At 56.7% G+C, this 24291-nt stretch overlaps 2 protein-coding genes across 7 annotated transcripts in view; both read right to left on the bottom strand.

Moving 5' to 3' along the window:
* Positions 1-9356: 9356 nt before the first annotated feature.
* On the bottom strand, positions 9357-20986 carry NSMF (NMDA receptor synaptonuclear signaling and neuronal migration factor). 6 transcript variants are annotated; one of them, XM_061199526.1, is made up of 15 exons: positions 20717-20985; positions 20247-20308; positions 19129-19614; positions 17832-17907; positions 16584-16676; positions 15656-15708; positions 15252-15341; positions 14573-14697; positions 14367-14450; positions 14242-14275; positions 14099-14169; positions 13872-13951; positions 13628-13730; positions 13330-13405; positions 9357-9622 (listed from the first exon to the last, which is right to left on the bottom strand). In XM_061199526.1, exons 1-15 carry the CDS (start codon positions 20785-20787, stop codon positions 9543-9545), a joined length of 1584 nt encoding a protein of 527 aa, XP_061055509.1. In that variant the 5' UTR covers positions 20788-20985; the 3' UTR covers positions 9357-9542. The 6 variants fall into 6 exon arrangements, with proteins under 6 accessions (XP_061055509.1, XP_061055513.1, XP_061055512.1 ...); XM_061199530.1 differs by having other exon boundaries at positions 9538-9622; positions 14367-14397; positions 20717-20986; XM_061199529.1 differs by lacking the exon at positions 9357-9622 and adding an exon at positions 12093-13243 and having other exon boundaries at positions 14367-14397; positions 20717-20986.
* Positions 20987-21724: 738 nt separating this feature from the next.
* The window catches only part of PNPLA7 (patatin like phospholipase domain containing 7), a 69873-nt gene continuing 67306 nt past the window's right edge, over positions 21725-24291 (bottom strand). Inside the window, 7 exon segments of the mRNA XM_061199524.1 lie at positions 21725-22144; positions 22282-22373; positions 22581-22665; positions 23075-23185; positions 23265-23321; positions 23324-23422; positions 23799-23947. Of these exon segments, the coding sequence (XP_061055507.1) occupies positions 22058-22144; positions 22282-22373; positions 22581-22665; positions 23075-23185; positions 23265-23321; positions 23324-23422; positions 23799-23947 (680 nt within the window). The 3' untranslated portion in view covers positions 21725-22057.

Genomic DNA, 24291 nt, shown 5'->3' with positions numbered 1-24291 from the left:
CAATTTTTTTTCTATTGTTTTTTGGTTTCCACATTCTTCTGATTTTTGCTCTTATATTTATTTCCCTTCTTCTGCATGACTTGGGTCTATATTGCTCATCATTTTCTAATTTCTTGAGATGGAAGCTTAGATTATTGACTTGAGACCTTTCTTCTTTTCTAATGTAAGCATTTGTACTATAAATTTCCCTCTAAGCACTGCTTTAGCTGCATCTCTCAATTTTCTTACATGCTGTATTTTAATTTCATTCAGTTCAAAATATTTTAAGTTTCCCTTAAGACTTCCTCTTTGATCCATGGATTATTTAGGGTTGTGGTGTTTAATTCCCAAGTGATTAAAGATTTTCCTGACATTTTTCTCTTATTGATTTCTACTCTAATTCTATTATAGTCAGAGGACATGCTTTGTATGTTTTTGATTATCTTAAATTTGCTAAGGTTTGTTTTTTTAAATCAAGCTATGCTTTATTTTGGTGAATGTTCCATGTGCACTTGAGAAGAATATACATTCTGTTGCTGTTGTGTGGAGTGTGCTGTAAATGTCATTATGTCCAGTTGGTTGATAGTATTGTTCACTTATTTTATATCCTTGCTGATCTTCTGTCTACTAGTTTTATCTATTACTGAGAGAGAAGTACTGCTGACTCCAACTGTAATTGTGGATTTGTCTATTTCTACTTTCAGTTGTCAATTTTTGCTTCAAAATTTTTTTCTATTAAAGCTCTGTTTTCAGGTGCCTACCTTTAGAATTGCTATGGCTTCTTGAAGAATTGTCCCTTTTTTCAATATGTAATGTCCCTCTTTATCCCGGGTAATTCGCTTTGCTCTAAAGTTTACGTTGTGTGATATTAACAAAACCACTCACTCCTGTCTTCTTTTGATTAGTATTTGCATGGTATATCATCTTTCATCCTTTTACTTTAATCTACTTTATCATTATATTTGAAGTAAGTTTCTTGTAAACAGATTTAGATATTGTGATTTATAATGAGAAATATATATTTGGTCTTCATCTGTCTCTGGTTCTCAGTTCCTAAAACCCTTGCACTTTCCTAGGCTATGAGAGAAATCCATTTACACCTAGTGTAATATGGATAATTTGAATTTGGTAAGTCAATTGGTATTTGGCAATTCAATTCAAAACGGTAATTTGAATTTAGGTCTAGCATTTTATTATTTTGGTGTTTTTTTTTTTTTTCATTCCTCCTTTCCCCTTTCCTGCCTTCTTTTGTGTTATTTGAATATTTTTTTTCATATGCCATTAAAATTTTTCTCTTATGATTTTGACTATATCTGTTTTGTATAAAATCTTACTGGTTTTTCTAGGGAATTCAAAATACATACATCACTTTTTACAGTCTGTTTGTAATCAGTATTTACCACTTCAGTTGGAGACCACTTCACACCACGTTGGTCTCTTTTCCCCCGACCTTTCACGTTATAGTTGTCTTATACATCACACTGACATTGAAATCCCCCCTAGACAATGCTGTAACTTTTGCTTTCATTGTCCAACATATTTTAAAGAACTTGAGAGGAGAATAGTCTATGATATGTATCACTTCTGTTGCTCTTCCTTAATCCTGGTGTTCCAAGTTTCCTTCTGGTATCATTTGATTTCTGTCTGAAGAATCTCCCTTAATTGTCCCTTTAGAGCAGGTCTGCTGCCTACAGATTCTCTTAGTTTTCCTTCATCTGAGACTGTCTTTACTTCACCAGCACAGCTCAGCCAGTGAAAAGTCACCATACTTCCAACTCCCAGTTTCCTCCAATGGACTCTTTGTTTAGAACAGCCCCTCCCAACTCCTCCTTCTCCTCTATAAAAGAAAGTTCCTCTCCTTTGTTCTCCGAACTTACCTGTGGTACACCATAGATTGCGTACCTTGAATTGCAATTCTATGCTGTTCTCAGATAAACCATTTTTGCTGGTAATATAACTGATGGTTTCATTGATTTGGGTCAACATTACTTGGTGTCAGAAGAGGGATCCAGAGAAGACCCCTAATAACTCCAAGGCAGTAAGCAAACAGGTGTGGACTTGCAGAGCCTATTGAGCTCACTACTTTCTTGCTGACCCTGGAGTTTGAGGGTAAGTTTTCTCCAGGATTCAAACCCCACTCTTTTTGTTTTGAGGCTCTCCAGGCTGTATTTGAGATCTGCTTTTTTGGGAAGACTTCATCCTTTCTTTAAAGGCTTTGTCCTTTCTGAGAGTAGTTGTTTGGCACTTTGGCCTGTCTCTTGAAATAAGGCTGTTCCTACTGAAACTGCACTGCTAAGCCTTTGGTCCAATTCCTTTGGAACTGCGTTATTTCTATAGGAACTGTGCTGTTTAAAAATTTATTTCCTTTGCTCTAGAGAAAAACCTCTAAGAAAAGGGATCCCAGCAATCTAAATGTTTTGACAGTGCCCCCTCCACCCCCTTCAGCCAGTTTTATGTTTAAAAACTGTGGTCCTTCCTCAGGCACATTTCTTTTTTTGTCTGTTTGTGGTTTTGGGGGTTGTTTTTTGGCCGTGCCATGTGTGGCTTGTGGGATTTTAGTTCCCTGACCAGGGATTGAACCCAGGCCCTTGGCAGTGAGAGCACAGAGTCCTAACCACTGGATTACCAGAGAATTCCATCTCATGCACATTTCTAATTAAATGGACCAACTTAACCCAAAGTAATTTATAACACTGATGGTCATTATGGGGAACTTTTAAATTTTCCAAGCTTTTCTTAAAGATGAATTGGACAGCCATGGCTCTAAAAATTTTCAAAACTAAATGGGATTCCTATTTTGATTGGTATTTTGAGGCTTCTAAACATTATCAAGGTTCTGAAATTGCCTCTTAGAAAAATACAATTTTTAAATTAACTGAGGCAAAGAAACAATTGAAGAAAAAACGGCTTCTGAGGACTCTCCCCCTGGCCCCCATCCCCTGTCTCTGGACAAAGCAGCCCCTGTGCTCAGCACCCTCCGCCCCCCCCCCCCCCCCGTGCTATCTTCCTCTTTCCTTCTGCCCTCCGCTGTCTCATTCTAATTCTCTCACTGCGCTTCCCTAAACCTCTCCCAACTTCCTCCTCTGAACCTGTTAGAATCTGCCTCTTTATTTATTCTTTAAAATTTTATTTTATATTGGAGCATAGTTGATTAACAATGTTGTGTTAGTTTCAGGTGTACAGCAAAGTGATTCAGTTATACATATATATGTATCTATTCATTTTCAAATTCTTTCCCCATTTCAGTTATTACAGAAGACTGAGCAGAGTTCCCTGTGCTGTACAGTAGGTCCTCGTTGGTTATCTATTTTAAATATAGCAGTGTGTACATGTCAATCCCAATCTATCCTTCTCCCCCATCCTTCCTCCCTGTAACCATTAATTCAGGACCTGCCCTTTTAAACTTAAGTCTTCTGAGGATCCCAACAAACCCCAAGTTTATGTTCCCTAGACTAAGGCTAAATTGAGAGCCCTAAAAGAGTATCCTAAAGTCAGTGAGGAACCCCACAGGTTTGCTGAAGAATTTAACATCATTATCCAAACATACCAGTCTGGTTTCCCCAGATCTATATGCCTGTGGATGGGGGTCAAGCCAAACATTGGACGAAACTTGCCTGATGGGAACATCCTGAAAGGGATTTAGAGAAACAACCCCCAACTTTTGGCAAGAGGCGAGAACACCTGCTGGAGGACTCCCCCAAGCAATCATAGTAGCCTGTCCTCAGCCTGTTGTTGGGAACAAGATTCAGGCTTGCGCACAAAAATCGGATGAACTGCTCATGACTATTACAATCAACTTCAGATAGTTTAAAAAAAAAAAATTCTGGTCTTCCTTCAGATGTTGAGTCCATTAGGGTAGGCTTTAACTCTGTTTATTAATGGGCTGAATGAAGATCTTTCCTTTTAGTTAAAAGGACCAGGATGGAATGGGAAACTATGTCCACTCCAGATTTAGTTAATTCGGCAAATCAGCTCACTCACACCCTAGATGAGTCACTGAAAAGATTAATTTCAAAAAAAAAAAAGATTAATTTCAACTCCAGCAAATGAAGGTCCCTAAACAAAATCCAAACCCTCCTAGTTCCTGCTATTATCGCAAAAAGCAAGAACTTTGGGAAAAAGATTGTTACAAACATAAGTGCTTCAAGTGCCTTCAGCCCTCTAACCAGCCTTTCCAACGCCCTCCTCACCCCCAACGATGGGGCTCCAAGGAACCACAGGGGTTCTTCCCAACCCTCCCTCTTCATCAGCTCAGAAAAACAACTCTCCAGATTGGGAATGAATCTCTTTTGGCACCAGAGCCACACTCTCAGTTCAACTGCGGTAAAGCAGCCCCTGCCTCGGAGCACGAAAGTGATCCAAATAGTGGGGGTCTCTGAGGAACCTCAACAGGGTCCTGTCTCTGAACCTGTTCCTTTTCGTTTAGGCCCCTGAGAGATACCCACACTTCCCTCCTTAGTCTCTCCGCCCCTATTCATTTATTGGGACAAGACGGCTCAGCAAATATGCTGGAATTTCTTTCTCCCAAAAGGGGAAATAACTAGAATTTCACAGTAACAGTCAAAATAGCCAACCAGGTGAATTAAGTGACCCTTCGCTGTCTTTGCTTCGCTTTGTCTCTGACGGTCCTGGAGTTGATTCGGGAGACGCTGATCATTTGTCCCTACTGAGTCAGCTACCATCCTCCTTATGGGCAAAATCTCCAACTGATATTGGCAAAATCCACAGTGCTCTTCCCGTCAAGACTCAAATAGGTCCCTCGAAACCTCTCCCCAGAACTAATCAATACCCTATGAGTAAAGAAGCCCTTCAAGGTATAAAGCCCATAAGAGGATTCCAAGGCTCACAGCCTCACCACCCCTTGCGCTAGTCTCTGTAATACTATTAAATATAACCTGTGAGAAAGCCCAATGGCTGAGGATGGAGGTCTGTCCAGGACCTGCAGGCAATAATCAACGTTGCTGCCCCTCGACACCCTGTTGTTCTTAACCCCCATACTCTACTAGCATCCATTCCTACTGAAAGCAAATTTTTTCACTGTAATTAATCTATGCTGTGCATGCTTCAGCATTCCAGCTGATAAAGCCAGTCAGTACCTTTTTGCCTTCACCTGGGAAGGATAACAATATACCTGGACAGTAATGCCCCAGGTTTTACAAAAATTCCTCTTACTTTCCACAAATCTTGAAAGCTGACTTGGATGACAAAGTTTTTTGCAGGCTTGACTTTGCTACAATATACAGTTGACCTTTGAACAACATGGGTTAGAACTGAGCAGGTCCATTTATATGCACTTTTTTCCAATAAATACTACAGTACTGCTGTACTGTGCAACTTGCAGTTGGTTGAATCCATGGATACAGAAACGCAGATGCAGAGGGCTGACTGTAAAGTTACGTGTGGATTTTCAACTGTACGGGGGTGGATGCCCCAAACCCCCGCGTTTTTCAAGGGCCAATTATACAGATGATAAGCTGCTCTGCTCGCTTCCTTAAACCTCTTCACAGGAAGACAGCATCCACCTGTTAAAACTTTTGACCTTAAAGGGACATAAAGTCTCCAATGAAAAATTGAGTTGCTCAAACTCAGGATCGATATTTAGGGCACATGATCTCGGAACAAGGGTGACACTTGGATTTGTGTACTCTTTGTGGCATCCTGAACGTCCCCAAATCTAAAACTGAGCCCCAATTATGAGGTTTTTCTTGGGTTAGCTGGCTACAGTCGAAATTGGATTCCAAATTTCTCCCTTATGGCCCAGCCCCTATATGCTCTATTTTTTTTTTTTGGTTGCACTGGGTCTTAGTTGTGGCAGGTGGGCTCCTTAGTTGTGGCATGTGAACTCTTACTTGCAGCATGCATGTGGGATCTAGTTCCCTGACCAGGGATCGAACCCGGGCCCCCTGCATTGGGAGCACAGAGTCTTATCCACTGCACCACCAGGAAAGTCCCTATATGCTCTATTAAAAAAGATCAAAACTGACCCTATTATTTGGGAAGATCAAGATGCCACAGCCTTTGAGACCTTGAAGAAAAGCTTAACAAGACCACCTGCCCTTGACCTCCTAATTATCAGCTTCCCTTTTCCCTCTTTGTATGTGAGCAGGAAGGGAACGCCCTTGGAGTACTTGCCTCAAAACACGGGGACTGTCATTGACCCATTGAGTATTACAGCCGACAGCTGGACTTGTGGCACGGGGATACCCCCTTGTCTCAGAGCCACTCCTGCCACTGCCTTTCCAGTCAAGGCCACCAGAGAAAGAGTCATCACCAGAGAAAGAGTTTTCACCATCTTTGCACCCCACATGGTAGAAGCCCTCCCAAATTCTCACACACTCAACGCTTTCCGGTTAGTCATGCCACCTCCCATGAAACCCTGCTAACAGGTCCTCACACAGCTCTCCCCGTTGTAGCAACCTTGCCACTGCTGTTCTGCTCTCTCCTTCTCTGACAACCTCATGACTGCCTCACACTGACAGATCACCTGCTGATGCCCCATGACGCTTTACAGGGGGCTCCTCTAACCAGGGAGGATTTCCCGTGGTTTACTGACGGTTCCTATTGAAGATGACAATGGTACACACTGTGCTGGGTGTGCTGTTACATCCCCCGCTGAAGTCACCAAGGCAGCACCTTTACTTTTTGGCTACTTTGGCCCAACAGGCTGAACTATATGCTCTCACTCGGCTTGTACTTCAGCCAAGGGCAAAACCACCATATTTACACCGTCAGTATGTCTTTGGGGCAGCCCAAGACCTTGGGATGCTAATGGAAACAACTAGGTTCCTTACCTCTAATGGGGAAAAGATTAAAAATGGCTCCTATGTCCAAATCTAACAGATACCATACTCTCGCAGCCGCCTTGACGATTATTAAGATCCCTGGGCATTCCAGACTCGACTCCCTAGAGGCTAAAGGAAACCACCTCACAGACATTTCCTCCAAAATCACTGCTCTCAAAGGAACCAATGGCCAAACTTCTGTCACGGTCCAAAGACATGCTCCCCAAGATGACAATCTGGAAAAATTGACTAGAAATGCATAACAATTGGCCCCAGAAAAGGAAAAACAATATTGGAAAGCTAGTGACTGTTGGTTCGATAAAAAGAACTCTAGCTTGGGCCAAATAACAATCCAGCCTCCACCAGAAATTCTAAGGTTCTCACTCCTCACCATTGGACATGCATTAAACCATAGGTCCACTGACAAAATGAGAGCCTTCATGAACCAGCATTGGTGGGGAAACATTCATAAGGCTGCAGAAAGTGTCCACCTGGCTCGTCCCACCTGTCTCACCTGTCCAAATACAATCCAGGCAGGGACTTCCCTGGCGGTCTGGTGGTTAGGACTCCGCGTTTCCAATGCAGGGGGCACGGGTTCGATTCCTGGTTGGGGAGCTAAGATCCCATGTGCCACACGGTGGGGCCAAAAACACCTCCATGAGAAACAAAACACGATCGAGGGAAACCCGTTCGCACTGCTCCGCGACACTGAACTGCCTCACGGACCGCTGGAGGTTCGGCAGATGGATTTCTTACAGCTTCCCCACCTCACGGTACAAACATGTTTAGTCATGAGCTGTACGTTTTCTCACTGGACCAAAGTTTTTCCCTGTAGACAGGCCTCTGCTTCTTCCAAGGCTGACATGTTGTTAAAAAAGATTATCCTTCCCTGGGTAATCCCTAATCCCCTTCCCTGGGTAGTCCTTCACAGTGACCGGGGAACCCATTTTACTGGTCCGGTACTTTGACTAGTCTGTACTGTTTGGCCGGTTTTACACTCTCACTGTCTTACCATTCCCAACCCACAGGGTTACTCGAATGCACTAATGGCACTATTAAAACCCGACTGGCAAAACTTACAGAGACTCTCCAACTACCGTGGCCAAAAGCATTGCCATTTATCCTTCTAAATCTCAGACCACTCCCTTTGGAACTCATAAACTCTCACCCTTGAGACAGTCACCAGACCTCGGATGCACCTGAGACCTGCCTCTTTTGGTCCACTGCTGATAAAGGGAGATATACTTCAATATTATAGAGGCCTGATTGCTTCTGTTGAAAATAATCATGCTTTGGAAGAACGACCTTTTCACAGCACGCTCCCGGGAGATGAAGAGCTTAACCATCACACCTGCAACCCAGAGACTTTGTTGGAAAAGACCCCTGAGTAAGGACCCCCTTCACCCTCACTGGAAAGGCCCGAATCAGGCACTGCTAACCCACCCTTGTGCTATCAAACTCCAAGGAATAGACCCCTGGATTCAGGTGACTCATGCCTTAATGAAGCTGCACGCCGACTGGGGACCTGAAAGTAAAGATTTCCCCGAATTGAAGAAGACAACATCTGACCAGATGTCCGAACCAGGCCTGTTAGGTTTCAAATTCACACAAGTCTCTCTCTTTCATCTGGACTATTAAGTGACTCCGGAGTCTTATCCAAATTCATGGTCTAAATTTGTAACCTACAGGCTGTATTATTGACAAACATTTAGTTTCGGATGAATAAGTCTTTGATAAACCAACATTGTCAATCAACTATACTTCAATTTTCATAAATAAATAAAATAAAAAGTCCTTGAAGTTTTGCTATTTGGGGGAAAATTGATCAGCTATGGCTTCATGTTTATTCCTGCACTGTGCCTTCTCAAAGTGCTTATTTCTTTCTGTGTTGATTGTTCCCTTGCTGTATTCACTATTCCAAGACACAGACTTTAGATGGGAAATTCCTGAGAGATCTCCCTCCTACCCCTCCTTGTTACTTGAATGTGACCTCAAGAGGTTTCCAATCTGTGCACTCTCCCTTCCACGAGGGACAAGGTACGCAGGAAAGGTCCTCCCTGGCATAGATGGACAAAAAGTCACGAATCCATAAAAAACTGACTTTTGATAAGCAATGCTTTCAGAGAAAAATCTTGATCAAAGAGGAGAAATGTGAAAATTAATAAACAGAAACTTTATTTAACAGGAGGCCAGAAGGGGGAGTGCCCACGCCCTACCGTGCAGCCTCAATTGCAGGCCCAACAGGAAGGTTACTACTTACTACCCAGCAGGAGAAAGATTTTCTCCCTGCCCAGCAACAGCCCAGCCAATGAGAGACCATCACAGTTCAGCCAATGAAAAGCCACCACACTGCGAACTCCCAGTTTCCTCCAACGGACACTTTGTTTAGAACAGCCCCTCCCAACTCCCCCTTCTCCTCTATAAAAGAGTTTCTGCTCCCTTGTTCTCTGCACTTGCTTGTGGGTCACCTTAGACTGCTTGTCCTGAATTCCAATTCTTTACTGTTCCCAAATAAACCCATGTTGCTGGTAAAATAACTGGTTGTTTTATTATTTTAGATCAACAGCTCATGTGAGCATCTTTACAACAGCTCTACCAAGTCTTTGTCAGATAATTTCAGCACCTGCGTCTTCTCATCCTTGGTACCTGCTGGTGGCCTGTACCTGCTGGTCAAGATCTTCATGGTTCTTCAAGTGCCATAATTCTTCTGGTTTCTAGTATATTGAATACCACTCCGTGAGACTGGGGTCTTGCCTCCATCCTATGGAGAATGCTGGGGTTTTAGCTGCACCCCCAGTGGTGGGTCTGGGAATGGGCTGGTCCACTGTTGAGGGCGCTGGTTGGGTCAGGTCCACACAGGCCTGGGAGCAGGTCCAGGGGCTCATAAGCACCTTTGCAGGTGGTTTTCCTGACCTTTCCAGATCCCTAGCTCCCAGCCCCCTCCAGGGTCTCCCTTCCTGGCCCTTGAGCCATGTCCAATGAATGCAGCATGTCTAGTCCACGACTGCCTTCCTGGGGTCCCCAGAAAGACCCTGGCCCTGTCTGGGTGACAGCTGCGTGGGGTGGGACCAGCAGGAGGGTGCCTCCACAGTGGCTTTGATGATCTCCCTCCTAATCCTGGTTTCTGGAGACCCCTCCCTGGCAATTCAAGTGCAACTCTCTTCCCCCCACACAGACCTACTAAAGGAGCCGTAGGCACAACGTGTCCCTTCCGGAAGTAGGGCAAACAGTGGATCTGAGTTTCATCCTAATGGTGATGGAAGGTTCTAGACAAGGCAGATGTGCCCTGAGTCTGTCCTCCCCAGGGTGGGGTCTGTCCCTCCAGGGCACACATCCAGGGCAGGGGGTATCAGGGGGTGGCTGTTTGGGGTTGAGGGGGTGAGCCTGGCCACATAGGCTGGGGCATGCACACTGCAAGGCTTGGAGAGAGCAGTACAGGTAGACAGGGCAGGCTGGGGCCACCTCTGTCCATGCTGTCACCAGGAGGTGAGGACTGGACACCAGACATTAGAAAGGCTTGTGTGTCACAGTGGGTGAGCAGAACACACCTCATCAACGTGAGCTTGACCTCATCAGTTTAAACAGAGTATTCGGGCCTCCCGCAGGCCCAGCCACCCGCCTCCCCCAGCAACAAGCCTCTGAACAATTGCTTCTTCCAGGATAGCCGTCCACACGATCTGGCCTTGCCGCAGTTAATGGCATGAACTGTGGGACATGGACATCCGTGCAGAAGGCCCCAGTGGGAGGTGCTGGCTCAGTGTTTACCAGTTATATTTTAAGAGCTATTGCCAGACTGTTTTCCAATAAGGCTATAGCAATTCACATGATCTCCTCCCCACACAGTCACCAGCATAGGGTGACTCATACCCTTTAAATTTTTGCCAAACAAACAGGCAGCAAGCACCTCTTTCCCTTCACTGGCTTTTCATCGGCCATTTGATTTCCTCCTCTGTGAGTTGTCAGTTCAGCCCTTTACTCCCTTTTCTCTGCTGGTTTTTGTCTCTTTCTTGTCAATACATGAAAACTCCTTGTATGCTAAGGACCTTAATCCTTTTCCTCGCACACTAGTTGCCAATACTTCTCCCCCAGCCCTCGCTGGCTGCTGCCGCGGTTTCCCAGCTGGCTGGGTGGACGGGGAAGGCCGCAGAGCCGTGAGCTTGCCCCGGCCCCGCCCCCACCCAGCCTGCCTCCGGGTCTGCCACCCCTCCCCTCGGTTTTGTTCTTTTCCCAAAACGCCTTCCTCATTTGTACTGGGTTTCATGTCTTTTCTCCATCACGCTGGTTGGTGGTTATGGGGTGTGAGGGAAGGAACCGTGTGAACCAGATGCAAGACCTCGAGCCTCCCGCGGGCGGACCTCGCCAGCCCTTACCCACAGCGGCTGACCCAAAAGACTGCGGGGCAAGCCCACTTGCTTCCGCAGCCCCAGTCCCTCGACTACAGGGTGCCCCGTCAGAGTCTGGGGGAGGGGCAGGGGCACGCGACAAAGCTTCTGGCAGTCCCGGGGTCAGGCCTGCAGGTCACACGGTAATCGTGCCTTCGAAGCACACGGTGAGGGCAGATGGGTCACGCCAGAGAGCTATCCTCGTGGCCTGCGTGGGCTTTCTTCCGGACATGAATTCTCCTGGCAGCACCCCCCGACGCCAGGCTGCCAGCCTCCAGGCCCCCAGAACCCCAGGCCTCCCAGCCTTCACCCATGCCATCCCCTGGCAGCCCCCCGCCCTCCCCAGCCCTTGGTGGCCCTGGATGCACCCATCTGGCACCTGCTGATCTGCCCACAGGCAACTGGACCAGGAGCCACCAGGGTAGCCAAGCCTGGCTGGACCCAAAAGCACCCTGGCCACTGGAGGGGAGGGTGGCGGCAATGGGCACATCTGGGGATGACTAAGGCTAGTGATGGCCAGCTGGTCCTGTGGTCACCTCCCGGCCTCCCACTGTGGCCACACTGCTGACACATGCAGAGAATGGCCCGAGGGAAGGAACGGCCCTCCGCTCTGTGCCCGGGAGTGGGGCAGAGGCTACAGGAGGGGGGTGCTGCCTCTGCTCTCATCTCCCGACCTCACTCGGCTCCGCTGCAGGACCGCATCCTGCAGCCGCGTCCAGGACCTGCTCTTTTCCCAGACACTTCCTCGGAGCCCCGGGAGCCCCATCCCCAGACCTCTCGCAGAGTGTGCCCTTGGCAGGGAAGGCCTAGCGGCTCCAGCCCCCTCGGTCCAGGCCAGGATGTGCAGGCGGCCACCACAGCAACAACCTCAGACCAGCGGGCCCAGAATCTTCCAGGCCCAGGGAGGTAGTGGACGTTGGGTGCTGAGAGAGGAGACCCACGCGGCGGCCGCAGCAGAGGATCAGATTTAATGGTCACTCTAAGGGAGATCGTACATTTTTCAGAGCCCGGCACAAGCCCCCACCCCCCCCTTGGCTGGGGGTACAGCCAGGTGTCTCAGACCAGGCTCTGCAAAGGGGGGCCAGCCCCCGAGCCCCAGCTATGTACAAGAGAGCTCACCCACTGGGCCGCGGGCCAGGCTTCGAGCCCATAGCACACCGGCCGCCCAGCTCTCGGGCTCCGGCTGCAGGGTCCAGGCCCCCACGTGGAGTGCAGCAGGATTCTCACCCACCAGGACCCAGCCCCGGCAGGCCCCGCCAAGACCCCAGGCCTCTGCACTAGCAGAGGCCTTCAGAGCTCGGCCGCCAAAAGCTGAGCTCGACAGCAGCAGGGAGCTGGGCGGGCCTGGAGGCCGGGGAGCAGGCAGGGCCTGGCTCGACCCAGCGCCCGCTCTGAGAGCAAGGAAGGTGTGCCCCCCAGCTGCTGCCCAGGCACCCCTGCCGAGCCGGCGCAGCCGAAGTCAGGTAAGCAGGGGTGGCGAGAGCAGTGCAAGCACAGACGATCAGGGACTCGGCCAGGGACGGAGGCAGGCCGGGCAGGCGGGCCGCCCTGGTGCTGGTGATCAGATACGGCAGGGCTGGGGCGCTGGGGCAGACAAGGTCCTGAACACACGTTGAGCCGGGTGATCTACGCCATGACTAGTAGCGGAGCACTTAACTAGTTAACTAGTAATGCTGCTTCCCTTTGAATCGTCTCAGGGGCTGTAGAAAATTGCACTTATTTCTATGAACCTGCACAGGAGCCGCCCCAGAGCTGCAGCCTCCGGGCGAGGCCTAGACCCGGTCAACGTCCACCGGCCGCGGTGGCTCCTCCCGGGCGTGGGGGCTGTGACCTCTTTGACCCGTGATGCCTTGAGGACCAGACCCCTGGAAGGGAACCTGAGCGACGTCTGAGGGTGCCCTGAAGTGGCCGTGAAGACCAGAACCCACGCGGTACCGGGCAGCACACAGTGGCCCAGCCCCAGTCGCCGGGCCGAGGAAGCGGCTGGGTGGTGACCCGCCCCTCACAGAACGTCCTCGAAGGCCAGCAGCTTCGAGTGCTGGCGGCTCTTCCACAGGCGGTACAGCCGGAAGTCAAAGTAGGTCTCGATCATCTGCTTCCCTGAGGCAGGAGGGGCGAGGCCGGGGCTCAGGCCGCCGCCCCCCCGGAACCCACCCCACAACTGGGAACCAGCCCGGCAGACTCACCTTGGGCTGACAGCTCCAGGGGGGACTCGAAGGTGACCCTGTAAGGGGTCATGAGGGTCCTGAGGTTCTGGAACAGCTGAAAAGAGGGGGTGGGCTGTGAGCTCCGGGCAGGGGAAGAGAGAGGGATGAGGAGAATGGGGGGTTGGGGAGCAGGACCCCCCCCCAGCTGGTTAGGCCCAGGTATGGGGGTTTCTCCGGGAGGCTGAGAAGGGAAAGGGAATCCGGAGAGAAATGGGGGTTGTATCAACCCGTCACAGGTCTGGGATCTGCAGCCTGGTGTGGCGTCTGGGCCCCATACCTTCTCCCCGTTGGGGTTCCCCAGGACGTAGCAGCCCATGACGTGGATGACGTTCGGCTCCGGGTTCACTTTGCTCATCAAGCGGCTCAACCGTTTCCAGAAGCTGGCGGGGGAGGGGTGGTCACAGGTGGCCCCCAGTCCGACCCCCAGGTGTGAGGGGGCATCACAGGAGGCACTGCGGGGACACGGTGCCCCAGCAGATGCTGCCTCCAGCCCCCCAGCCTCCCAGGCCCCTGCTGCTCACTGGATCATGTCCTCTTCCTTCTCCACTTTGGCAAAGGTGGCCACCTTGTTCTTGAGCAAGTACAAGTGTCCTGGGCCGCCCTGTGAGAGGCTGCAGTTAGCCGACGGGGTCGCGCACCGGAGGTGTCCAACCACTGCTGCCCCCAACACGTGCAGATGCAAACGGGCATGCCCAGGGAGGCGGCACCCTCCACCCCTGACCCCTGGGCAGGAAAGGCTGAGCCCTACCTGGCAGAAAATCAGCATCTTCCAGATTTTGGCCCCCTTGTGGTAGACGTTCAGCTTCTTCTCTATCTCCTCTGCGGAGGCAGAGGTGTGAGTGCCGCCCCCAGCAGCCCCAAGACCAGAGGGCAGGGGGGCGGAGTACTCACCCAGAATGTCCTCGAAGGTGGCGTGCTCGTGGTCCTGGGACAGACGGAAGCCAGCCCCACGTCAGAGCCCTTCTCAGGCAGCACCCCCCACCCGACACCGCGACGGGGGCTGGGCAGGCACTCACGTAGAGGATGGGAATGATGGAGGGGTCGTCCCTGCGGAGGATGGTGGGGATGTACTCAGCTTTGGGCACTTTAGAGGAGATGAGCTGGGGACAACAGGGGGGCCACTCAGCGCCCTGGCCGCCTCGGAGCCAGTGGGCAGCAGGAGCCCCCCTGAGACCCCCCTCCCCACTGCTGAGCAGCCTGCAACAGCTGTGTGGGGCCTCACCATGACCTTGGGTGGCACGAAGCCCTCAGTGTCACAGGCTACAGCCTCCAGGCCCCTCTCCGTCTCCCAGTCCAGGTCTTCAAAGGCCTCGCCCAAGGTGCAGTGTGAGCTCTGCAGGTCACTACCTGTAGGGCAGGATGTGCCACCGGGCCTGAGGATCACCTGCGGCGCCTCCTGTCCTGGCTGCAACCCCCAGAGACGGCTGGAGGCCAGAGCCAGCAAGCCATGTCCCGGAGCGTCCTCCAGGTCAGCGAGAAACCCAGGGTGCGTGAGAGAGCCAAGCTGAGGACCCCAGCAGCCCGGCAAGACTGGCGGCTGCCACCAGCCTGACTGCGAAGGCGGTGTACCCTGGTGCAAGGCCAGAGGGAGCCGGAGGGCAAGGCTCAGCTCCAGCCAGGCGTGCCTGGCGCCCGGGCCAAGGAGAAGTCTGGCACTGCTCCTCAGGCTTCGGGCATGAGGGCGGCACCAGGCCAGGGCCGCCAGCGAGCCGCAGCCTTTAGTTACCCCTGCCCAGAAGATCGGAGGTGCCGGAGCGCCCCCCCGCCCCCACTCAGTCTGGTAAACTGAGGTTCAGCAAAGGCGCGGAAGCCTAGCTGCTCCCCCGGGGTGGGAGCGCAGGACTGGGGGCCTAGGGGAGCCTCTGGGAGAGGTGTGCGGGCCTGCGCCGCCGGGCACCTACTGTCTCGGGAGTCGTGGGAGGTGTCGGCTTTCATGGGGGTGGGGTCGCTCCAGGACCGGCTGAAGCTCCGCTCGCGCCGCTCGGCGAACGCTGCAGCGAAAGCAGAACCCGTCAGGGGCGGGGCCTGCAGCCGCACGAGGTGGAGCGGGGCAGGGGCTGGCGGGGGAGGACGTGGGGACCGTGAGGGGGTCCGGAGAGTGGAAGACGCCACTGCGGCGGGAAGGGCGGGAGTGGGGAGTGCGGATGGGCGACAGCGGACAAGGACCGTGCTGGGTGGACATGGGCGGAGCCTGGGAGTGGGAAGGTTCCCGCGGGGCCGCAGCGGGGCCGCAGCGGGGCCTTTGGGGCGCGGAGAGCAGCACGCGAAGCCCCGGCCCGCCCGCGCCGCCGCTCCCGGGCCTTACTCTGGGCCTTCACCCGCCGGCTGCCGACCATGCGCAGGTGTTTGCGGAAGTTCCTGGGGGCGGAAGCACCGGGGGCTGGTGAGGGCCGCGAGGGGGGCGCCCCGTCCCACGAGCTCCCCTCCCCACTGCTTGCTGGCCACCGTCCCAACAGGGCCCTTTGCCGTGAGGGATGCCCTCCCGGCGCCCCCAGCTCTCCCCCAGGCAAATCCCACCCCGTCCCTCTCCTCCTGAGACTCCTCCCGGGCTCCCCCTTTGCTGCCGGTACAAAGGCACGATAAGCAAGCCTCCTCCTGCAGCCCCACCCCCTCCCGGGACAGCTCCCTCGGCCACCCTGTGCACTCGGGTCTCCCACCTCCGCTGCCCACGCTTCCCTTCTCTCCTTGTGCCCAGGCACTCTGAACCCCGGGAGCCTCCCTCCCCACGTGGTCAAGGGCTCCTGCTTCCTGCACAGGTGGGCAGGGCAGCACAACTGTCCCCAAGCGGGAGGTGGGTTTGGGTCTGGCAGATGCCCCCTCCCCTGCCGCTGTGTCCCTGGGCCACCTCAGAAGGACTCCTTCACCCCAAACTTTGTGCCCTGCCAAAGCCCAACTTCCAAGATGGACAGACAAGCTTCCTGGACACATCTCTGAGGTGGGCGGGGATTAGGGAAGGTAAGCCTGGCTGCTGACCCCATTGCTCTGGGCTTCAAGGGCCAGAAAAAGGCACAGGGGGGCCAGCTAGCTGCAGTTCAGCTGTCAGTGTACCCCCAAAACATAGGCCTAGGGGCTCAGGCCACATGACCTTTCCTGCCTGCCGCGTCCCCAGAGCAGGGCCAGGCCAGTGTTCGCCACCGCCCTTCCCCCATCAGGTCTGCTGGGCTGGGTGGGCCCAGGCTAGACCAGCACAGACAAGAGACGGACCCTGGTGGCGAGTGGCTGGCAGGCCCTACCTCTGGATTACAGACGCGGAATCATTCTCCCGTTTCCGGCGCTTCCTCTCCGCGTAGCCCCTGAACACCCTGGGAAACCACCACGAGTCAGCACTGCCCTTGGCCGCAGGCAAGAGGGACAGAGACGTGGGGACAGAGGCTCGAGCACAGGGCCCAGCGGGGCATCCAGGGCGCTGGGCCAGGCAGAAGGTCCCGGCCTGCCTCGCCCTGTCCTCGGCCCAGTTCCCACAGGCCCTGCTGTAGCCTTGGCGCTCGCTGGGACCCAGCACGCCCTCATGGTCAAGGCCCAGGTCCCTGGCCTGCCCCAACCTACTTGGGGGTGGGAGAGTCCCCCAGGGACAACCGCCATGCTCTCAGGCTCGAGGTCCACACGGTACTTACGAGATGCTAGAGTCGAGGCGGGAAGGGGCAGCATGAGAGAGAAGACACAGTGAGCAGAGACCCTCAGACCCCCAACCGCCCTTCAGTTCGTTCTTTTCTTGTCATTGACCTGGAGGGTCCCTCACAGGCACCCCAGGCACCAGCAGGGTGCCGGCTATGCCTCAGGCCAGCCCTGGAAAGGGCAGCAGATGCGGAAGTCACCGTGGTCCAGGCCGCCAGATGCTGTGACCTTGTCAGGCTGCACAGAGGCCTGACTGTGCCCTGCTGGCCCTGGGTCCAGCAGCGAAGGTAGCGGCCCCCATCCAGCCCAAGGGCGGTGGTGCGCTCCCCAGGGTAGCATATGCAGGAGGCAGCTTCTTCGGTATCGGGGACACTGCAGCAGAGTCCCTCCCTGGAAGGACGCCCTGACAGAACACCCAGCTGTGCGAAGGTCGAGAGCACGCCCCCCAGGGGACTAAGTTGTGATCACTTGCAGCGCACACGAAACACAAGTAGGCTGCTGTTTGGGGCGTGCGTGAAGGCGGAGCTGGGAGACACGGGGCAGCGAACCATCTCTGCTGGTGACTGCATCAGCTGCAGCCCCCAGCCAAGTCCCTGCAGGACAGCATGGGCGGACTGGGGGACTGTGAGGGGCGGGGCAGTGGGGAAGGGATGGGGCGGGGGCGGGGCAGTGGGCGTTAACAGCAGCCAGGCCTGCCTTCCTTCAGACTGCACACTCGGGCAGAGCTGGCAGAACATGGCACACGGGGCTGCTCAGAAGCAGCCACGCAGGGGGGCTCAGAGGACAGGAGCGGATCCGGCAGTGATCCCTGAGCACCAGGAAGAGGGCGCCCGGCCTGGGCCCAGCACACATCACGCATGACTCACGCTTGCATAGTTGTGGTTGCTGTCTGGAAACTGAAGAGGTTTTCCTTGGGGAACCAGGTACGGATGGGGATGTCATCTGGAAGAGACCAAAGGAGCAGTGACTAGGCCGGCTCAGGGGTTCCTGAGGTCTTTACCCCCACCTGTCGGGGAAGGGGATGCTTCTGCCACAGACGGTGGAAGAGAAGCACCAGGGCTCCCCAGCCCCATCCCAGGTCGGGAGGCTGGCGCAGGGCCAGCAGGCTCGGGTGTCCGCTCAGCTGTTCAAGGCACGACAGCTCAGCGGCTTGGTGACGCTTGTCTTTGCTTAGCTCTCCCTCTGCTACCCACAGCTGACGAGTGTTCTTTTGAGAGCACAGCCTGCCGCCAGGGTGCCCAAGGAAAGGATTGACTTTGGCTCCGTTTAAGCAGGAGGGGAAGGGCAGGAACAATGGCTGCAGCCTCTCCTTCGGGTCTCCAGGGCCTTCTCTGCGGCCCACTCTGGCGCCCACTTGGTTGGACCTCCCCTCCCCCAGACCCTTCTCGGAGGGCGAGGTGGAGGCCCTCACCGGGCGTGGAGACCGCCCCTTCCCAGGGCCCCTATAGCCACTAGACAGAGTGGGTGAAGGTCATTCTACCCTCTTCCCTGACCCCTGTCCCAGCCCCTGGCCCGGGTGCATCAGAGGAGCATGAGGTCGTGGAGGTGAACTGCCCACACCCCAGGCCTGTGCCCTGAGGCCCAGCTGGGTTGCTGATTTGGAGGCCCAAGAGGTGCCCTGAGAGGACGTGCCAGGTCCGCTAGGTAGAATTCTGCTCCCAGGAGATGACAACCTCAGAGCCAGGAAGCGTGGGGCCACTTGAATGTCCCAGGGAGGCCTCTCACCGACAGCAGGGCTCCGGGGCTCCGCAGCCACCGGCACAGCTCGACCATCCTGGGGAGGGCCCCACTAGCTGGCTGGGCCCCAGGCAATCACGCGCCTCCCTCGGTGAGTGGGCCCCAGGGCAGGGACTGTTCCCCAAGACTCCCTGGAGGCAGCCCGATCTTTCCGTTCAGCCAGGTTTTCTGCCTGCTCAACCCTTAAGACCCTCCCAGGCCCCCTCCTCGGGGAAGCACTCCTGCGATGATTTGGTGCTGGCAAGGCTAAACCCAACCGTGAGGTCTGAGATGGGGCACGGGATGTGGCGGCAGGTCGCCACCTGGGCAGATCAGGCCGTGACCTGGGCACCCTGCTCTGCCCAAGCCTCACGATGCCTGCCGCTGGCCGACCCCAGCACCAGCATCCTGCCTGAAGCTGCCCAGGCCCCCAACGAGCCCCCTCACCAGACACGCGGTCAACGCTGTACATCCTCTCCAGCTTCTTGCGGCGGCTGGCGGCCTCAGGCAGGGGCGGTTGGTCCAGCCCAAAGGCCTGAGGGGAAGGACTGGGGGCGAGCTGGGCACATCCGGGACATTCCTTGGAGCCCTGGCGGCTGCCCGCCCAGCTGTGGCAGGGTCTGCTGACGTCCTCACGGCTGCCGGCCGGGCTGGCACGCAGGGGCTGGCTATGGTGGCGGGGGTGCCGCCCCTTCACCACAGCCAGCTCGATGGCCTCGGCCTCCGGGCCGGGCAGCAGGGCCGGCTCCCCGGAGATGGTATACACACGGGGCTGGGGGCCCTCGCCGGCCGGCTTCCCACTGACGGCCTCCTCCGGGAGGCTGCCCTCATAGCGGCCGTTGGAGATAAGGGAGAGGCGGCGCTTGTTCTGGGGGGCAGGCTGCATCTCGGGGGACCCGTCGTGGCCAGAGTAGGCGTCAGCCAGCAGGTGGTCTGGGGGAGAGGCACCAGGTGAGCTTGCAGCCTGCTGGCCCTGCCCTCCCAGTCTCCGGGTGTTCTGAAGGCAGGGAATGAATACCCAGCGGGTACCTGGCCCACTGACCGAACCCTGGGCCCTGATGACTTCAGAAAAGGTATTTCTGAGCTGCGCACTCCCCCTAGAGGTTCACGTCTCACGCCTATCGGGGCCCCAAGCCCCTCTTACGTGCGTGTGGGCGACAGGCTGTGCTACCTGTGGGTGATGGGGGGGGGGGCAGAAACAAGCAGGCCACCTCCCAGCCTGCCACCACGCCCGTGTGCCCAGTGCCAACTTCTCCCCTCCCCCCCACCAGCTGGCCCCCAGAGACAGTGGTGCCAGTCCTGGGGGTGCCAGGAGGCCTGTTGCCATGCCAACGGCCCAAGCTGGGTGGGTGCCATGGTGATGAGTGAATAGGAGCTCCTCCTGGGGCTCTGGGCCAGGCGGGGCAGGGGGCGTGAGGAAGCCAGCCCAGCAGGGCACTAGCTGCCTGCTCACACCCCACAGTGCGCAGGGGCTGGGCCTGACCTGGACAGAAGACAGCATCCCCTCGCCTAGGATGGGGGGCTGTGGGTGGACCCCGTCCCGGCACTGCCTCACGTGCCCTTACCTGCACCGTTTCGGTTCTCGGGGTGACTCTGGGACAGGTACTCGCCAAACGCTCGGGCTGCTCTGAGGGGTGGACAGCGGGGTGCGTCGTCAGTGCACACCACCCACCCTGGCGTCCCCACCCTACCCCACCCAGGCCCTCGGCGCCAGCAAGGGAGGGCTCAGGGATCACCCCCAGCAAGCACTCCCATCCCACCTCAGAATGCCCAGGGCTGGCAGGTCGCAGTTCGGGGACCCTTGGGTGCCGGTGCACCTTGGCCGGACCTGCAGGCGGGTCCCAGGTCTGCTTTCCATCCAGCCCCTGCCACCCAGTGTGTGTGAGGGTCGTGAGGTCGTGCAGCTCGCCCACCGCAGCCTCGGGGAAGGGAGCCGCACGGAGGTGGGGGCGGGGCGCCGGCTGCGAGCACGCTGCGGGGAAGGGGACGGGGGCGGGGGCGGCGCTGGCCCCGGCAGTCGGCCCGCCGCACTCACCGCACTTTGGCCGCCACCGAGGACATAGCCTCGCTCCGCAGCGCCCTCCTCCGGGAGGCGACGGCGCCCATGGTCGAGGCGGCGGCGCATCCCCAGGCCTCAGAGCGCGCCCCGCGCCCGTCGCCTCCGTCGGGGGAGCCGCGCCGCGCCGAAGATCGGGCTCGGGCTCGGGCTCGGGCTCGGGCTCCGGTTCGGGACCCGCATGGCCGCGCCGATCCCTCCGCGCGCCCCGCCGCACCGAACAGCACTGCCAGGCCCGGGGGTGGCGCTCCGCCCACCGCGACGTCAGGGCCGGGGCGGGGCTCGGCGGGGCCCGGCGGGGCCGCCCCCGTTACGTCAGGGCTGGGGTCGGACCGTCCACAGCCACGGCAGGGCGAGGAAGGCTCCGCCCACCGTAACGTCAGAACCGGGCGGGGCCCAGAAGGGACTAGGCTGAAGCCCCGCCCACCACGCCGGCAGTAGGTGGGGGGGCGGGGGGCCCGGGGGGCCCGGGGGGCCGGGTTGGGCGGCGGGGGGCGGGACCAACCGTCTCTCCGCCCTCTCAGCGCTGCCTCTGGAGCTGGGAAACTGAGGCCTGCGGTCCCCTGACCACAGGGTCCTGGGCCCTCCGGTCAAGGGTCTCCCTGCTCTCGCAGACCCACGTGCCCTGCCCGAGATCTGCAGGGATCGTGGACTCCAAAGTCATAGAGCTGACAGGTCTCCTTTTTTGTACAAAAGGACCCCCCTGGCGCTATTTAATGATCTGAGAAGTACGGTGTGGGCATCATCTTAGGGAAGACTCTTGTGTGTACAGAATGGAAACAATGCCTGAGAGCTCGGGAGGGCCTCATCCTTGGTTTGGGGGGATCCCAGCTGCACCCCAGACCTTGGGTGTCCTGCCTGCCTGGCTTGGGGTCCTGGGGTCCCCACATGGTGACCACGCCCCCCTGCAGCCTCACTACTGTGCGGCTGCCCATCTTGGTGCTGCCCCCTGCCCCGGGGACCTCGGCACAGGGACCACATGTCCCACACGATCAGATCTACCTTTATTGACAGGCTAAGCAGAAGCATCAGGGGCTCTGACATCTCAGAGGCCTCAGGGGGCCCGCAGGGGCCGACACAGCCCCCCAGGACTGCTCTGTGTGCAGGGGATGCCAGGACCCAGTGCCCCACCAGGAGCGGCCAGTGCGGAGAGGCCCCCAGCCACTCCAACACCGGCCGGCAGGGCCCTGGGCCCCAGCAGGGTCTCCCTGGCAGGCTGGGGAAGAGCTGCAGGAGCTGCACGAGCTGGTTCTCTGAAACGCACCCACGGGAGATGCTGGCTTCAGGGCGCATCAGAGCAGAGACCTCTGCCCGTCTTGGTCAGAGAGCCAGGGGGGATGAGGAGTCCTGGGATGGTTCGGGGGAAGCCAGACGGGAGTGCCGATGCCGAAACGAGGGCTCGTCCTCCTGGAAGCAAACCGCACACGGTCAAGGTCCAGGTGGGGGCAAGCCAGGAGGGCAGCAGGGAGGGAGCAGCTGGCCTGCTCGGGAGCCCTCAGAGCTGGCAGCTCAGCTGAGGCACACAGGGTGCCCGGGCAGCTCACCGAGTCGGAGCCCAGGCCGGCTGGGGCACTCTGGAAGTCCTTGGGGCCGCCCAGCAGCACCTCCTCGTATTCAGTCTGGTAGTCAGACTCATCTGGGCAGAGAGCAGGGCCATGCAGGTATCCTCTTGAGAGCAGGGGCAGGGGCCGGCATGGGTCCCCATATGCAGCCTACCAGGTCCAGGGGCTGCTAGAGGGAGCCTGGTGGCCAGGGCGGCTTATTGAGAGTGTCGAGGGTCAGGAGAGGACATTGCCACTACCATCCTCAGCTGTGTGGGCATATGGCCCGGGGTCCAACTCACCGTCCGCTGCAGCCACCTTGGCAGGCTCGATACGTGATATGATCTCAGCAAGGTCCGTGAAGGAGGCGTTGGGGCAGGTGAGCACCTGGGGGGCAGAGGCGAAGGAGACGTCTGGCCAAGCCCCTGACCGCAGCCGGCCCCACCCTCTCTATGACCCTCTGTGGTCCCAGCCCTGGAGTGCGGGTGGGGTACGGATGACAGGCAGAGTTCTGAGCAGCCCCCCACCCAGAGCGACATCGTCTCCCACGTGAGCACTTCAAGGGTGGAGAGTCAAAGGGGGGCAGAGGCCAAGAGACAGCCCCCCAGGGCCGCTGCCCTTGCCCTTGTCTTCTGGCCCCTGGGGCGGGGCAGGGGAACCTGCAGGCCTGAGCAGTTGAGAGGGTGTGCCAACGTGCTGCTGGCTGCAGGGAGCCCTGGCTCTTTTTTGGATTGGGCAGCAGAGGACGGGTCACAGGAGTGGGAGAGGAAGGAGGGGCGCCAACTCAGGCACTCACATTGCACGCCTTCACCTTGCTCGTCCCCTGCCGATCCTGCAGCATCTTCTCCAGCACGCCACTGCGACCCCAGATGTCAAACACCGTCCGGCCGTGCTGGTACCCCACCTCCTGCACACACACCGGGAACCCCGTGACCGGGGCGCGAGAGCAGGGAGGCCTGGGAGGGGCAGCCGGCCTGGACACGCACGCAGATCTCGTGGAACTTGCCGAAGTCCAGGGTGCCGTAGCCGTCGATGGGGGGGGGGGGCGCAGGTACCCGCAGTAGTCGCTGCTCTTCACCGTCTCCAGCTGCCGGACGCAGCACACGTAGGCCAGGCGCGTCTGGATCTCCGCCATGTTCAACACCTGCCGTGTCACAGCCCCTGAGCGTGGCTCTCCTGTCCCCGCGTGGCCCCTGGCCTCCATCTGGGCACAGCCACTGAGTCTCCTGCCCTGGCCTTTCCTTCCCCTCCCCTCCCCCCCAAGGGGAGGCTATTTCTGCTAGGCCTGGGGGGAGGCTGGGCACCCAGCCAGGGGTCCTGGGGTGTGTGGGGCCTTTAGGCCTGGCTCCTTTCCCAGAGCTGGTCCCAGGCGGGCAGGGATGGTGAGTGAGTGACCACCACCCTCCTGGACCCAGAGCCTGGAAGGTGCACCCCCCCTCCCTGCCCATCTCAGGGTTTCAGGGACACAGGCGCCAGGATGTGGGGAGGAGCAGCTGGGGTAGGCAGGGCTGGGCCCCCACCTTGACCTTCGTGGCCAAGGGATTCCAGCGCTTCCACAGCAGCCACCACCCGGAGAGCACATCCCCGTAGTTGGTGAGGTCTGTCTCATCCCGGCTGCCCGCGTCGATGGCAATCACCACCTCTGCCCCCATTGACCTGGCCACATCCGCTGGGGAGGAGGTGGCCTGGTCACCAATGGGGACAGGTACGCAGAGCCCCAGGTGGGAGCATGGCTGGGGTGATGGGTCAGAGCTGGGGGAAGTTGGGGTGGAGCCAGGGCTGGGGGCAGAGCCTGCCCGAGAGGCGCTGAGAGTGGGGGGATGGGGGTGAGGGTTTGGAGGGTGGGGAGGGTCTCCTCTCCACCCTCACACCTGGGCCTGCGGAGGGGGTCGGCCAAGCGCACAGAGCTGTCCAACAGGTGACAGGTGTGCCCCAGGAGGGGCCTTGCCCACAGCAGACCCGACACCTGCAGGCTGTTAGTTCTGACTGTGGGCACAGACAGGCCCTAATTGC

Source organism: Eubalaena glacialis, chromosome 9 (genome assembly GCF_028564815.1).
Source record: "Eubalaena glacialis isolate mEubGla1 chromosome 9, mEubGla1.1.hap2.+ XY, whole genome shotgun sequence".
Taxonomy (NCBI): Eukaryota; Metazoa; Chordata; class Mammalia; order Artiodactyla; family Balaenidae; genus Eubalaena; species Eubalaena glacialis.
Note: the sequence above shows the minus strand (reverse complement) of the source record. Positions and strands in the feature narration are given on the sequence as shown.